The 16,263-nt window shown below is 41.8% G+C and overlaps 1 protein-coding gene across 1 annotated transcript; it reads left to right on the top strand.

Moving 5' to 3' along the window:
• Positions 1-1,848: 1,848 nt before the first annotated feature.
• On the top strand, positions 1,849-15,707 carry LOC147114102 (interferon regulatory factor 1-like). The gene is made up of 10 exons (XM_085995724.1): positions 1,849-1,992; positions 3,525-3,626; positions 4,210-4,309; positions 5,355-5,531; positions 5,627-5,676; positions 5,797-5,932; positions 7,192-7,335; positions 9,571-9,617; positions 11,882-12,065; positions 14,492-15,707. The coding sequence occupies exons 2-10, from the start codon at positions 3,540-3,542 to the stop codon at positions 14,596-14,598; spliced, it is 1,032 nt and encodes a 343-aa protein (XP_085851850.1). The 5' UTR covers positions 1,849-1,992; positions 3,525-3,539; the 3' UTR covers positions 14,599-15,707.
• The last annotated feature ends 556 nt before the right edge of the window (positions 15,708-16,263 follow it).

Consider the following 16,263-nt stretch of genomic DNA (forward strand, 5'->3'; position numbering starts at 1 on the left):
CCCCATCAAATCCTGGCAAACACTCAAATTTCCAAAAGGCCACTTGCAGCGCTCTGGCCTGAGTCCAAAAATACCTGAGCTCTTGCTGCTTGAAACCAGTTAGCTATCCTCCTTGTTGTGTCTCCAGAAATGCGTTGCACAAGAGTGTTTTCTGAAAAAAGGCTGGCCTTTATACTGGAGAGCACGTCCCCTTTAATTTGCGCCCCCCGGGGCCCGCGCTGGTTGTGTTGCGTTCCTTTTTCCAAACGCTCCGGCCGCCAGCCGCACAATGGGGCGGTCCGACTGAAGTTTGGAATCGGGGCGCACAAAGGGCGTTGCACGAGGATGTGACGTCATTTTCTGCGCGCGCATCCGGGCGGGCGCTAAACTTTGCGCCGGCGCTAACGGGCAACTTAATTTGGGGCGGGGCGCAAACTGCGCTGCGCACGGGCGCTACACGCATAGCGCCCGAAAATCACTTCTCTTAAGGCGCTAACTGCTGGCGCTAGCAACTGAAAATCTAGCCCATAGAGCCTTAGGTTATTCAGTGCTTAACTGTTTGTTCAGGAAACTTTACAAATTGTATTGCCCCTGTCAGTTTAGGCTGCAATTCAAAAGCACACAGCATTTTTAAATTGTTTTACATTTGTACTAAAGTATGATGTATACAATGTGATCTCTGTAGTGTGACATTTGCCACAGGCGATCTGCTGGTAAAAATGAAAAGGCTACATCTGCACATACAGATGTAGCTTTTTAATGTATTGCTAGCAGATCTCTGTGGTATTCTTCATGGTAAGTCAGATGATTTCCTGTTTTATAAGGACAGACATTTTATACCATGCAATGCACAAAACTTTATTCTGCTAAAGTACAGCTGTGTTCCATTAAGTCAGCAAAGAATATTTGTTGTTAATTAAGTATGAGCTCAGATCACTCAGAATGTAATTGCAGTTTGGTATGGGAATTTTGCAAATTGTAAAGTTTGGCTCACTGTTGGAGGAGTACCCAGCATAAAGCAAATAGCTTCTTTTCTCTTTTTTACAGATTGCATTGCACCTGTAACAAAACGTGACCTCTGCAGCATGATATCGGTGAATACAGAAGTACCCTTTTTAAAGTTAATAAATAGTAATATAGATGGATACCCGGGAATCAGACTCAGGGTTCATTCTGGTCAAGGGGTCTAGATGACATCACAGAGCACAAGCCGCATGAATCAATGGCGAGTTATTGCATGCACTGGGCCGCCCTCCTTAACTTGCTCTTTCGCATATGTACTTTTATTAAATAACTTTAAAATAGCTGTTTTGTTTTTAAATATTTTACTTTCCTTCTTTTTAGGTGTTACATTTTATGTTGTTCTTAGCTATCAAATTGCATAGCAACTGTCAGTGCTCTCCGTGTCTTTGACACGTTTAGCACTCGAAAGGACAAAAAGAATTTAACATAAATGGTCAGATCCAAGGACTCTTATATTTTGCATTTTTTGTAATGTCATTTTGTAATTGCGTTTTATTTTTGATTTATAAAACAAATATACGTAATTAATTATTTGCACTGAAACTTGACTAAATGAACTGAAAAAATAAAAATGCCTTACCAAATAGGAACATAAACTGTGCAAAAATAAATAAAATGTCATAGAAATAAAACCTTTTCTCAATAATAATGCAAGTTGTTAGATTATTTTAGTGGTGTTTATCTATACTCCCTGGCGTGGTGGCGTACTTCCCCCATTCAGTGCGAAGCAATATAAACAGCATGATTTCCCCGAAATGATGAGAGCGTCCGCCTTACCAATGGTATCGACCTGAAGTAATTTGGGCGAGTTGCCAAGGGCTCTTATTGGTTCGCCGAGTGTATCATAAGAGTTGGTGGGAAATCCCGCGACCTGTTTTGATTTTTAATATAGCGTTCAAACCCCCGAGAACCACAGATCGACGGGGTGATCTTGCTGAACGGGTCTCCAAGAGCTGGATACTTAATCAGTTTCGCACCACCTTATTGCAGGTAGCTGTTTTGCTGTATTGTATATGGACGTAACGCGGGCTCGCTTGGTACTAACTTGCTAACGTTGTATCAGACACGTTTCAGATACAAGCTTGCAACAATTTGAAATGTCAAAAATGCTGGTACAATTTAATGAAAACCAAGAAAGAATAATTGTTAAATTATAAATATACTAGAAATGTCAGAGGAGTAATTTACTTGTCTGTATAAGATCTATATTGTTTAGCTCCCTCCATTATATGAAGTTTTAAGACAGAGCATGAGTTTAAACAATATTTATTGTAATACACTTTCTGTACACTGGGAGTTTCGCTGATCATCATAATATAATACACGCGGAAGTAGTGAAGAAATAATAGCAGAAAAATATTGGAACCGAGCATCGTGTTTTCAAAGTTTACAATCATGCAATAATAATCATTAACTTAAAAAATATGTTTGGTTATCATTTTAAACTTAATTGACAGCAAGTTGCTATTTTCCTAAACGATTGTATTTTACAGCTCTGTAACGCGGGATCGCAGTGCCGTGTATGTTAAATGCTGGTTCAGTAAAGACATTTTGCAAAACCTAAGACGTATGCATGCATATAAAGCATGTATGTATATGTTTTGTGTTTAATGCACCCGGCTTTGTAGTTTGCATTTGACCGCGAGCTACACCAAATAGTGAGATTGGGTGGACATAAAAAAAAGGAATATGCGTTGCCTCGACAATAGAAAGGTTGACGATAAAACCGGACTTTGTCGGGCAGTGCCCCATTGCTAAGACGCGGTAGCAGAGAGCGAGAGGTTACTGACTCTCCGGGTTATCTTCCGAGACCCGATATTAACTAGTCAGGAAACACCGCCCTTTCCGTCTCCTATCGGCGCATACTGTATGTAGTCCGCCTAGTGGCTGAATTCGGTCTGTGATAATAACACGTACACTTTCAGTTAACCGTTTAAATATTTGAGTTGAGTTCTAGTCTAACAAATTCTCTAAGACCGAGACAAGCAAGTATTAGAGTGGCGAATACTCCATATATAAATACAAACGCTGCATAGGTGCTCCTCAGTAGTGCCTTTTGTGTAACTCTGACTTGCTTAGAATATTTCTTTAAAAAAAAAATCCCCATATCTCTTGAAGGCAGTTGCTCGTGCTGGGATATGCTTCCTTAGCGGTACCTCAACCAAATATTGGTTCACTGTGAGCTTGGGTCAGTGAATGCAGGCTTTTTGACTATGAAAGCATCACAGCCCCCACCTGATCCTGTTTTCATTGTGCACCCAATACATTGGGACTTTCCAACAGAGAGCTCTAGATGGCAATAAGAAACAGCAGTAGCTGCATTTTCCCCTTCCAAGGACACTGGGCAGTTGCACAACGCCCTTGGCCTGATTTAGACTCAACTAACTCAGCACAGACCAGAGATCAAACTTGGGATTTTCCTGGAAATGCATGGATCAGTGCTATACCAGGCAATGCATTTATACATTGAGCCAAAGTTCTTATTGCATTGCAGATAATAACATACTGCTTATTTTCTCCAGCAAATCTCGAGAAATATGCCTGTGGCAAGAATGCGTATGAGACCTTGGCTGGAATTACAGATAGATTCTAAAGCAATTCCAGGATTGATTTGGATAAATAAGGTAAATACATATTGTTTCACTCAATGCAATATACAGTGATGTTCAGCTCTCAAGATTTAATTAAATTTAAATAATCTTAATATTTCTGTATATTTTTACAGTTGACTCACACATGAATGCTTGCACGTGGAGGCATTTCCTCCTCCTACTCAGCAAAGGTTACATACCTTTGTTTGCCTTTTATCAGTTGGAAGGTGGTAAAGGGAGGGTTTTTTTTGTCATTACTTCTCCACAGACACTACCAGTGTTGTATGTGACTGGTCAAATGGTTGAAACGGGCCAGGTGACCAAAGCACTTCATGTCACCTGGAACATATAGTATAGTGGAGCAGAAACTAAAGTATTTCATTGCATAATGTAAAGTAATCTGAACTCGCTTTGATCTTAAGTTTTGAGTGTGCTGATTCACAGCATTTGTTTACTGTGCAAGTCTTTTTGGCATCATCTATCTGGGGAACCATCACTTGTGCTGGCTGAGAAACCAGCTCAATTACTGCTAGATTACTGGATTGTTTACCTTAATTTATATGCTACTTTATTACATGATCAAGCCAACTTTGCATGTATTCCATTGAAAATGCAGGAAAAGAAGATGTTCCAAATTCCATGGAAGCATGCTGCCCGACATGGGTGGAACCTGGAAACAGATGCCAGTCTTTTCAGAAACTGGGCTGTACATACAGGTAGAAAACATTATTCTTGTCTTTACAATGGTGCAGGGTGGTGCTGGAAGCATTTAAATATTATTTAATAAATATTTATAACACCAACGTGCTGTACAAAAAATAACCTGATATGATAATGTTGCCCTCCCTGCAAGTCAGTTCTGCTAAGAGCACCTACAAATATCACAAGGGGATGACCACTGCAAAACATACATAAAATAAATGACAATTCTTGGCAGTGGCCAAAATGAACCTTACAACAGAAGGTTGTATATATATCTTTTATGCAATCTGATTTTGGATGGTTGTGACATGAGGCCTGCTTTCTCACCACATCGCCTGAATCTCTTGTATCAGCTTTGCAACACATTTGAAATGCTACAGGTCCTATGATATGCTGTTATAATCTGAGGTGCTATGACCTATTATCTTAAATTTGCTATTGCTACTTCAGTAGGTACACCACAACGTTTTGATTTCCATATACAGGAAACTTTCTGGTATCCGGCACGGACAGGACCGAGCTGGTGCCGGTCTATCAACAATGCCGGAGAATCGAGCGCTATAGTTAAAAGATACGGAGCTCAGCGCTCCATCTAAGCAACAAACCCTGTTGCTTAGCAACAAACCCTGTTGCTTAGCAACAGCTTCAAAACAATCAGCACAGCTTGCAAGCGTCTCTGTAGCTTAGCAACAGCTTCAGTTAGACGCTTGCATAGCCAGAAATGAGTAAAAAAAAGTAACTAAAAGTAAAAAAAGTTATCTGAACCGACTCCTGAATTTTGCCGGTTAACCGACATTTCCGGTTATTTAGTGGCCGGTTAATCGAAAGTTTCCTGTATTAAAAACAAACCGTAGTATGAATGGCAAAAACCTGGGAATGGGTTCAAGACTGAAATTCAAGCCCAAGACTTTAAATTACAAATAAAAAATGTTCAACCAACATTCCTTCAGTTGATGATCCTGCTGTACCTCATTATCAAATTGCCAACTTTGTAAATCTAACCTGAATGCCCATGTATATATACCCAGTTGTCCTAAATCCCTTCCATTTTCTTTGCAGGGAGGTTCAGACAAGGAGTAGATTCACCAGAGCCTAAAACATGGAAAGCCAATTTCCGTTGTGCCATGAACTCTCTGCCTGATATAGAGGAAGTGAAGGATAAGAGCATTAATAAAGGCTCTAGTGCTGTTCGAGTTTACCGAATGCTACCACCACTTGACAGCTCAAAGCGAAAAGGTACTTGAAAATTAAGCTTCCTGTTTCTCCTTACATTTTGAAAGGGAAATGGAACTATAGATTGCTTAAGATCCATTATTTTGTTTTTGCCACAGAAAAGAAGTCTAGGTCATCCAAAGATTTAAAAAGCAAGAATAGGAAAAGGGTAAGTACATGGGTTAATGTGTATACACATTATTTCAATCAGAATGTTACTTCAGACAAGTAAAACATTTTGCTACTATTTTTATTTTAACAAAAAAGTGATTTCTTTATATCTTTGTAGGAGACCAAGTCAAAGGTCAAGCTAGAAGAGACGGAATCTGTTGCACCTACACTACCAACTGATCACACCACATACACTGCATCAGAACAATGCACTGCACAGGAAATGGTGGTTGACAGCACAGTGAATCTAGGAGGTGAGAGCTGAAAAAACTGTTTGTCTAGACATCTTTGCAAAACCTCTAAAAATGTAGCATTATTTTTGCAGATAACAGTCTTTTAAGAGAAACGTTTGATGCTTTACAATGCAAAGTTTATTTTAGCCCTTTAAAAATAAGCTCTATATTTTTATAAGATATTTCCCCCTTTTAGGCACCCAGTTTCCTGGTAATTCATTCGAGTAGCAACTCTCTTAGGCAGGCCCTCGGAACCGAGGATGACTTGCTTCCACATTAAAAATGAGTTCTCAGGTGACTGATGAGTCCAATGCGAGACCTACAGTCTCTGTCACAGGTGGGGCAGATGGTGGTTGAAGGGGCGGGTGGGTGGGGTGCTTGGGTTGATGTGCACTCCTTGCGCTGCCTGCGCTTGGCTTCCGCTTGCTACCGGTGAAGAGTCTCGAGGTGTTCGGCGCCTTCCCGGATGCTTCTCCTCCACTTTGTGCGGTCTTGGGCCAGGGATTCCCAGGTGTCGGTGGGGATGTTACACTTTTTCAAGGAGGCTTTGAGGGTGTCCTTGAAGTGTTTCCTCTGCCCACCTGGGGCTCTCTTGCCGTGCCGGAGCTCAGAGTAGAGCGCTTGTTTTGGGAGCCTCGTATCGGGCATGCGGACAATGTGACCCGTCCATCGGAGCTGATCGAGTGTGGTCAAAGCTTCGATGCTGGGGATGTTGGCCTGAGCAAGAACACTGACGTTGGTGCGCCTATCCTGCCAATGGATTTGCAGGACCTTGCGAAGGCAGCATTGGTGGTACCTCTCCAGTAGCAATTATTTCTGTGTAAGCATAGAGAACAATGGCAGATCATTACACTATGGTGAGTAGGGGGAAAATCACTACCCTGTCCTGTCTTCAGCCAATATCCATATATGTGACCTTTCCAGCAGGAGTCACTGGATACAGATCAGGAGCAGGACTCTTTTATAAATATTTTTTCTTTAACCCAGGGGCATTGTGGCCAACTATAGTACAATACATAGAATTTCCTAGAATAGCATAAAAAGCAGTTTGGAAGATTTGTCACCCAGTACTTCAAGGTAGCACTATAACTGAATACCTTAAACAAGGTACAGTGGGCTTTATTAAGTAAGCTGAACTTCTGTATAGAAGAAATTAGTAGTTACTTTTTTCTCAAAATGCTCGTTGCATATAGTTTCAGTGTCAGCTGGTAGTATGGTGTTGAACATGTCGAGCGCTGCGTTGTGCTGAACGTATTTTCTTCCCTCCCATTTTGTTACAGAGTTTGCTCCATCAGAATCTTGCTCAGCAGCAGAACAGCTGGCTGACTGGACAATTAATGGAATGGTAGGGGAATCTGAAGATCAAGTTGTCAGCACAAGTGACCTGTACCCATTTCAGATCTCTCCCATGCCCTCTCCTGCAGGTTAGTACAAGCTGTACAAATGCAGTCAGTTTCTGAGCTTATAAATATTCCCATCTATTAAAAGAAAAAATAGAGCCATTTGACAGTAAATTGCTTTCCTTGTGATTCTTCTGTAGATTGGAATTCTCATATTTTGTACAAAGACTCATTGGGACATTCAGACTTCTACACTCTTAAGAATTTGCAATGGCCCAATTAAGCTGCAATGAAAAACCAGTGCTAGCACCTTCTGTGCCCATATCTAAATCTCATGCAGCTGACTGCAGCCACTTACCAGGTTTTCCTAGCTATCGGCTTTAGTGAATCCCAACAAATTCACCTATTAGCACAGGCCTCGTACCATAAAATCAAATTTATTTATCTGTTTAAATTAGCAGGCAGGACTTCGAGTATTGCTAGAAGAATTTTCTTTGTTCAACTCAAATCTGAAACTTCTGAGGTTTTTGAGATTTTTGCTAGCTATCACCATGCATAGAATAAAATGGTGACCTGGTGCTGCCGGGATCTCTGCTTTTGGAAGATGGGATCAAAAGCATCTTAAGTGGCAGTGCTGTAATAAATGGAATAGCGCTCATACACAGTACAACTTTTCCTTTTTTTCCTTTCTGGTTGCCACACGTCACTGTGACCTAAAATGTAGACAGGCAATCAGCTCTTAGAGAAGATGATTGAGATCAGCATTTCAGCATGCTTGGGCAGTCACAGGGATGGACTGTAATCCTATAACTTTATGATGCAGTGTATAATTGCTTTACTATACTATACGCTATTTTTATAAATAGGCATAGTACCAGTGACCTGCATAAGTAGCAAGCTCTTCTGTAGTGCATTGACTTCTAAGTACAAATAAAGGCAAAAGATTTGTATAGCAACTCAGGATGTCCCAAAGCACTTTGTAGCCAATGAAGTACATTTTGAAGTGTGGTCACCAGGGGAACTCCCCTACTCTTCTTCGAATAGTGCTATGGGATATTTTGCGTCCAGCTGGGCGAGCTTGGTTTTCCAGAAGCTGGCAGCTCTTCCTCAGTACTGCAGTGAAGTGTCAGCCTGGGTTATGTGCTCAAGTCTCTGGAGTGGTGCTTGAGCCCATGATCTTCTGACTCAGAGGCGAGAGTGCTACCACTGAGCCAAGGCTGACACCTTTTATTACAGAATAAACAATATTTAAGTGATAAAAACCAAACACTGCATCAAAGTATGTAACTATCATCTCCCCAGAGAGCCAGTTATATTCTACTTGAAGTATAATTATTGTTGAGCAGCAAAATAGTGCAAAGTGAAATCTCAGAATCGACTTCTAAAAGTTGTGTTATCAGTTGTTAAACATCGGCATTCATAGATCCCAACATTCTCATCACATCCCTGCCAGTGTCAAGCTGTTTAATTTGTTAACAGATACTGTTTATAAATATAAAAAGTGGATGAAAAAGAAATAATAAAATGCCTATGTCAGATTTGGTTTTATATAATTTCACAGGATCCAAAATTTGCCAGCAGTGTTTGCATAGGTAGATGAGAAATCTGATAAACTAGGCGAAGCCTTTTGTAATGCTATGGAAATATCTTAATGCAGCAGTGCTGCTATTCACACCCTCCACCAGCAATACAGTCCCACCACCACATTTTACTATACCTCATCAATAGTCTCTCACTCACTCTCCCCGCCGTGTAGCTTATTTAAGCTCTTCTTGCAGCATCACAATGTTATAATTATTTACTCCATTTAGGCACCGTTTATAATTCCGATTACTTTGAGAAGAGGATTCTGTAATGAGGGAGGTGGTGGTGGATGGGGTATTGCTTCATCTACACTTTGCACTTTAAAAAGTGATTGCTTTTGAATCTTTTCTGATTAAGCAAAAGAAAAGTCTCTGTAGTCTTATGAAAGAGGTGACAATTATAGGTGTCCCTTAATGCAAGGTTAGTGCTGAGAAGTCACAATGAATTGAATTCCACAAAAACAAGTAACCTGTTTATCACATTTAATTTGGCATTTATTTTTCTGTTTTAAATCGGTCTAGTAATAAAGAGAAGTAAACATCTAGCATCAATGCAATCAGAGCTTTAAAGCAGGTTTTAAAAACTTTTGTACTGGAGAATGGGACAGGGTATTTGTGGGGTATGTGTTGGTCCTGGTGGGGGAGGGAAGGGGGAATGTGTTTCTCCGTAGCATGATTTGGGTGTCTGGTGAATCCATTGGTTTATACTGAATTTGCTTTGTTTTGTTCTTCACAGCAGCCAATGCAGCAGACAGCTTCCTGACAACAGATGAAGTTGCTGAGGTTAGTAGATGCAGCTGACTGTGCTGGGAGAATTACATATTGTGTACATGGGAAACTCAATGTGATTTGATCTCTCTTTTGCGACTGTTAAATTTATTAATAAAACAAGAATTGAAACTCACCCTGTGCTGGGATCAGTCAGCATTGCTGAGTGGGTCACTTTATTTTTCCGGATACTTTTAAGGCTATATCTGTTCTGGTCTTCTAGACTCCTTGGGTTCCACACCACCCATAGTTGAGAGATGATTGGGCAACCCTTTGACAACTCTCTGCTATTGCTGCTCTGAAGCAGTCAGCAGGAGGCACACAACAGCAGCCTAAGGCCTCTTGACTTCCTATCCTAGTCTCACCAAAACAGCTTGGCTGAGATCAGGAACTCATGAGATTTAGTCTGATCGATCAAGGGAGGAATCGGGGGCAAGGATGCGATCACTCCGTAATTTCATGAGGGTAGTTAGTGTGGAAAATGAAAATGTAAAACTGGTATTATAGGAGATGCTCTTGTGAGGTTGTGGTTAAGCGCACTATTGGAGAAGAGTTGAGGGTGCTTTATTCTGCATTTAACAGTGGTATACTGTACTTGATGTTTGAGTGCTTGATGCTGATAACACCTTCATGAGTACAAAAGTACCTCAATCCCCTAAAGCACTGAATTCTGGGTATTAAGCATCTATCTGTGGTGAATGGTCTTGATTCTAGTGTCCTGCCTGTTTCCTATAGGGAGAATGCTTGTTTCATGATTGGTCACCAAGCACACTTTGTGACAGCACTGCCATGCTTCAAGAAAACATTTTAGTGAAAAGTCCTGCTAGTTAGTGGTGTAGCTTTTACTTGCTGCCTGGTAGAAGGATCAGTTGTCATAAATCTCAAAACACAGCCATTGGAAGTTTTTGTGCCATGGAATCATTTCCAGTCATATATTCTAGTTATTGGGATTCATGTGGCAATAATTACCAGTGAAACCATATGTGTTATATTCACTTTGGAATCTTTGCTCCAAGCATTTTTGACTTGAGTTATAAAACCTCATCAGTGTCCATACTGCCCACTCTTAACTATGGAATGTAGCATCCTCCCAGATTACGCACTCTGCCAAAAATAGCACCGTTGACCCATAACACCCACATTGTAAGTTGTAGAAATATTTAGTCATTATACCTCTTCAGTCAATCATAGCAGTTTTGGTTAATTTTAACAGTGGTTGCCCCATAATTCTCACCATGTTAATTATGGGGTCTGTGCCAAAACATTTGGGTTAAAAAACTTACACAATGCTCTATAAATCTGCTAAAGCAAAAAAAGTTGTAATCCCTGCCATTGGTGAGTCATTTCCTAATTAAACTTCTTGCAGATTATAAACAAACAGCTAAGTGCCCTATTCTTTTCAAATTTCTTCAGAAAATGATCAGTTTAATTAGAATGTATGACACAGTGGCCTAGAAATTCAGTGGGCTTTGCGCCCAGTTACCGCCCAAAGAGGGCTTCTGCGCCAGTCTGCAAACTTCGGGCGAACTTCATTGACGCGCTAATTGCGGCGGTAGCCGTTAGCGCTGCGCCGCCACCGATGACGTCATCGGTGTGCGCAGCGCCCCGGTACCGGCCCGACCCCCATCTTCAGTAGCGGCCGCCTCTTCCGTGGCGGCCGCTAATAACATTCGGAGACCGGGTCCGTACAGCAGCCTTAGTGGGGCGCTTTAAGGTGGAGGTGCGGCCGGCCGCTTTTTTGGCGGCCGCCTGCCCGCACCTCCTTCCCCGGCCTCCTCCACCAGCCCCCCCCCCCCCCCCGCGGCATTGCCGGCTGGTTTCCGGGAGCCCGGCACTTCTCCGTTGTGCCGGGCTCTTTTGCCGGCACTCGCGATCGGGGCTCCGGCTGCTGCAGGCACCTCCCCCTTAAGAGAGGGAGGAAGGCCTGCAGTACCGCAGCCTGCCGCTCCGCTGCGGGTGGCGCTGCGGCCACTAGCGCGCCGATATTCAGTTTCAGCGCCCCAAGCGGGGGCGGCCACACCCTTGAACAGCGGCCGTCCTCGACTTTGGGCGCTGAAACTGAATATCGGCTGGGCGCGAGTGGCTCCGCGCCCAGCGGTATATTCTGGCCGCCAGCGAGCTGGCGGGGCTATAGCTAATTTCTAGGCCAGTGAATCATAACACTAAATCAAAGAAATCTGAGATTCTGAGAACTGCGTTAATAGCAAACACTGGTGATTCTGGTACAGGAGTGAACAAAGTCACGAGAGATTTATTTTATTGCTGTCATTTTTCTTTAGCTCGCAAACGAAATAATCCAAGAACCCTGTCAATGGGAGCATAGTAACATTGAAGGGAGAGGTTACCTCAGCAACGTAATGGGAACAATGCCACTGACTTCCATCGACAGTGAATCTAAGTCCAGTGAACAAGGAACAATCTCACATATGACATTGCAGGATGGCAGTTGGACAGATTCAGCAGGTATCATCCTTTTACATTTTTAGTCTACTGTTCTTAAATCAGCACTATTTTGGTGAGGAGAATTCTTGTACTAGTAACGGACTCATTGGCCCTGATATTTACAGGGAGGTGGGGAGGGAGCGGGGGAGCATGTTTTTCGGGGGGGAGGAGGGGGGTGGTTGGGGAACCCAGGAACGTGTTTTTTTTACTCTGTTTCCTGCCTCGCAGCTGGCCAGATTGATAGGTTGGCCAGCTACTGGGCAGGAATGCCAGTGGTAGAAGGCCACAGCCATTCCCTGGCAACAAAGAAATATCAAGGTTTGGTGGGGGGAGGGGAGCGGACTGGCAATCAGGAGGGAGGGGGAACCGGGAGAGATCGCGGGGCAAAAGGGAGGGGTGGGGGTCCGGCAATCAGGAGGAAAGGGGGACAGGCTCGGGATCGTGGTTTTGGGGGAGTGGCCAATCGCGGCAGAAGATTTGCTCGAGGGGCTGGGGGGGAGAGGGTGCATTCCTGCTCCTCCTGGCCCACAAGCAGTCCTCTAAAAAGCAGTTAACCTGCTTGATCCAGCTGCTCTCATCTCGTCTTCATTTTGCTGCCGGGTTTCCCTCGCCCCGGAAAATCCGGCTGGCCAGCATTAAATTTAAATCAGGCTCCCAACCGCACTGCCTGATTTAATTATTATAATCAGGTGTCCCGCCTCTCAAGAGCGGGATACAGACACATCTCGCGATCCACTACCATAAAAATGGCGACATGCACGTCAGCGGCGGGTTGGGGCCAGGTCATGCAATTTTTTAGTTTTAACTCCCAACCGTCTCCCGCCTGGGGTGGGGGGAGTTTACAATACCCCCATTGTTATAGAAATAAATCCAAATGCTGAAGTTGTTTCTAATTACACATAGATTCTTGATAAATCACCTGTATTCATTCATTGACACTTTGTTGTAAACTTTTGGAATTGGCTGCATTCCAGAAACAGCCTGCTCCAAAAGCAATGTCTGTCATGTTGTTCACTGAGGAAAGTTCATCACGTGGTGGATGTCCTACCTTTTGCGATGTAAATCTACCACGTGAAGTTTTAGATTTTCTAAAGCTAGTTGCAGTTGTGTTCCTCTGATTACAAACTTAGAAAGAATCATAGAATTTTACGGCACAGAAGGAGGCCATTCGGCCCATCGTGTCTGCGCCAGCCAAAAAAGAGCAATCCAACGTAATCCCACTTCCCAGCTCTTGGTTCGTAGCCTTGTAGGTTACGGCACTTCACGTGCAGATCCAAGTACTATTTAAATGCGATGAGGGTTTCTGCCTCTACCACCCTTTCAGGCAGTGAGTTCCAGACCCCTCTGGGTGAAAAAAATTCTCCTCAAATCCCCTCTAATCCTTCTACCAATTACTGTAAATCTCTTCCCCCTGGTTATTGACCTCTCTGCTAAGGGAAATAGGTCTTTCCTATCCACTCTATCTAAGCCCCATATTATTTTATACACCTCAATTAAATCTCTCCTCAGCCTCCTCGGTTGCAAAGAAAACAACCCAGCCTATCCAATCTTTCCTCATAGCTAAAATTCTCTCGTCCTGGAAAAATCCTCGTAAAGCTCTGTACCCTCTCTAGTGCCAATCCGGGGCAATTTATTGGTGCCAATACCCTGTTAAGGCTGTGGTCGCATAGTCAAAATGGCTGCCAGTTTAGTACATGATTGGAGCCTGTAGACATGAATAAAGGAAAAAAAACACTTAGCTGCCAATGTAACTGACAGAATCTCAGTCTTTCTACAAAAAGCAGCTTCTCTCTCTGGACTGAACAGGCAGTATTATTCTTGTGCTGTACATAGATACCTGTGGTTGAATACCTGTATTTACCTGCGTATCTATTTCCTGGTTCCATTTCATTCGCCCACACACTCTTATCCTCAAAACACCTACAGATTCTTTTAAACTTTTCTTGTGAAGTGGAACCTGATTGGTCAACAAATATAATAAAACTTTAATAAAAATATTTTATACAAGATTAACTTTTCAATCTAACACAATAAAAGAGTTTTCAAAGATCATACTTTAAATCTATTTGTTGATAACCTGGGAAGAGACATTTTATGTGGCATTTCCCTCTCATTCATGTGTAAAGGAGGACAATGCTTCCCACAAAGTAGAAATCCCCCTGCCAGTTCAAGATTTTAGGGCTATGCCCATTGCCACCAATCATGATGTGACTAGAGTGGAACTTCAGATGTCACAGCAGGTTGAATTTTACACAAAATGTTTGCTTGCTGCTTGCTTTGGCCAGCAGCTTTAAAGCATAAAACTCAAGCGGAAGGGAGGATTGAGGGATGCCAGGAAGAGTACAGATATAATTATGTATTATGTTTAGAATGAATTTCTTATGTTATACTGAGAAATTAGATATATTCCAAGTCTCATGCGTTGTCTTGTTAATTTTCCTTTGTAGGCGATCTTGAATTCAGGTTTCATACAGACTTAAGAGCAGGATTAGACCTTGTGAGCTGGCTCGAATCAGCAAACTGGCCAACTGGAGCTCTCATCAGTTGCACTTGAATTAAGACTGTGATGCAATAGAGCGGGATGCACTATGTACATAGATTCCCCCCCTTCTCTTGTATTTTGTTACTATCCAGACTTCAGCTGTTGTCACATCAGCCATATCTGGAAGATATTTCAGAAACAAGTTAGACATTGTCAGCAAGCATCTGCTACTGTAAGAAATGATACAGAATGGTCTTTTGAAGACACAAGCTTGTAGTACCGTTTTAAAAGATTACTTGTTTGACTCATGCTTGAAGAATGCAAAGAACGTCTATCACACAGGGAAGCCAATTTCACGGAGGCCATGGAATGCAGTTTTGCGATTGAGCACCGTTTTTAACGTGCTTGCTGCTAGATGAAGTCAACAGCTTTTAATTACTCATCTAATTAAGTCACCCTCATCTCTCTTGACCAAAAGGACTTTTTAACACACATTTACAAAAACTTAAGACGAGGGAGTTGCAAGCCGAAGATATTTCAGAAACAAGTTAGACATTGTCAGCAAGCATCAAGCGTGTCTGCAGTGTGGCATTTTCATGGCAAAAAAGAAAAAAGATAGACAAAACCAATTTTTTTGTTTAAATGTATATATGTATTAAAATATAAAAGTTTTTGCAATCTTAAACAGGCTCATTTTTCTGAAATCATGAAAAGGAAACTACTAAAAACACTGAATAAAGAAAGCAGCATTACGAAGTGTATATTAATTGCTATTGCTATTATTCAATGTAACAAAAAAGGAAGTTACTTCCAACACAAGGTGGTTAAAATTATGCAATAATATTTGCCGAAAAAGCTTTAGCTAACACTGGAACTGAGTCGCTTTAGAAGTAATGTTGTAGTGACCATGTGGTGTAGGTGACTCACTGGTGATCTTTGTAGCCCGATGCAGATAGATGGTGCCCAAAAATGTCATTTGAGTTTTTTTTTTCATTATCTCTCTTCAGAAATAGAATTTTTGAATGTTTATAAATAACATTTAGTTGTATGTTCTGTTCAAAACTTCTAGTTGTGGATATATTTTACAATTTGTATATTATTAAATCGTTTCTGTTGTGCATTTAATACTGAAAGTATACTTTTGATACATAATAAAAAGTGTTGACCATGGATTACATAAACTAGGCTTGTATTCCCTGGAATATAAAAGGTGATTTGATTGAGGCTTTTAGGATTTTGAAAGGAATTGATAGGGTAGATAGGGAGAAACTATTTCCGCTGGTGGGGGAGTCTATCACAAGGGGACACAACCTTAGAATCTGAGCCAGGCCATTCAGGAGAGAATTTACGAAACACTTTTTCACACAAAGGATGGTAGAAGTACTGCACTATCGCCCACAAAAAAAGGTAGATGCTCGCTCAATTAATCATTTTAAATCTGAGATCGATAGATTTTTGCTAGCCAAGGGTATTAATGGATTTGGAGTTAAGGCAGGAGACAGATCAGCCATGATTTCATTGAATAGCGGAACATGCTCGAGAAGCTGAATGGCCTACTCCTGCTCCCATACTAAAATTAAATAATTATGAATCATTAATTTTGCATAATAGGAGTTAATATTTTACATTTATTTGTCGTCTTATACAGACCTCATGAGATAGGCTTGCCTCCACATTAAGAATTTCTGGTGAAAAACTAATGAACAAATGCCTGTTTTTCTCTAATTAACAACTCTC

The sequence above is a fragment of the Somniosus microcephalus genome, chromosome 8 (assembly GCF_052327205.1).
Source record: "Somniosus microcephalus isolate GS21.2 chromosome 8, FLI_Smic_1.0, whole genome shotgun sequence".
Classification (NCBI taxonomy): Eukaryota; Metazoa; Chordata; class Chondrichthyes; order Squaliformes; family Somniosidae; genus Somniosus; species Somniosus microcephalus.

What these genes read in the sequence shown, in the direction of transcription:
- LOC147114102 (XM_085995724.1), top strand. Translation starts at nt 3,540, where the DNA reads ATGCCTGTGGCAAGAATGCGTATGAGACCTTGGCTGGAATTACAGATA. An exon ending in GATTGATTTGGATAAATAAG is followed by an intron (nt 3,627 to 4,209) that starts GTAAATACATAT and finishes TTGAAAATGCAG; the next exon opens with GAAAAGAAGATGTTCCAAAT. An exon ending in AAAGCAAGAATAGGAAAAGG is followed by an intron (nt 5,677 to 5,796) that starts GTAAGTACATGG and finishes ATATCTTTGTAG; the next exon opens with GAGACCAAGTCAAAGGTCAA.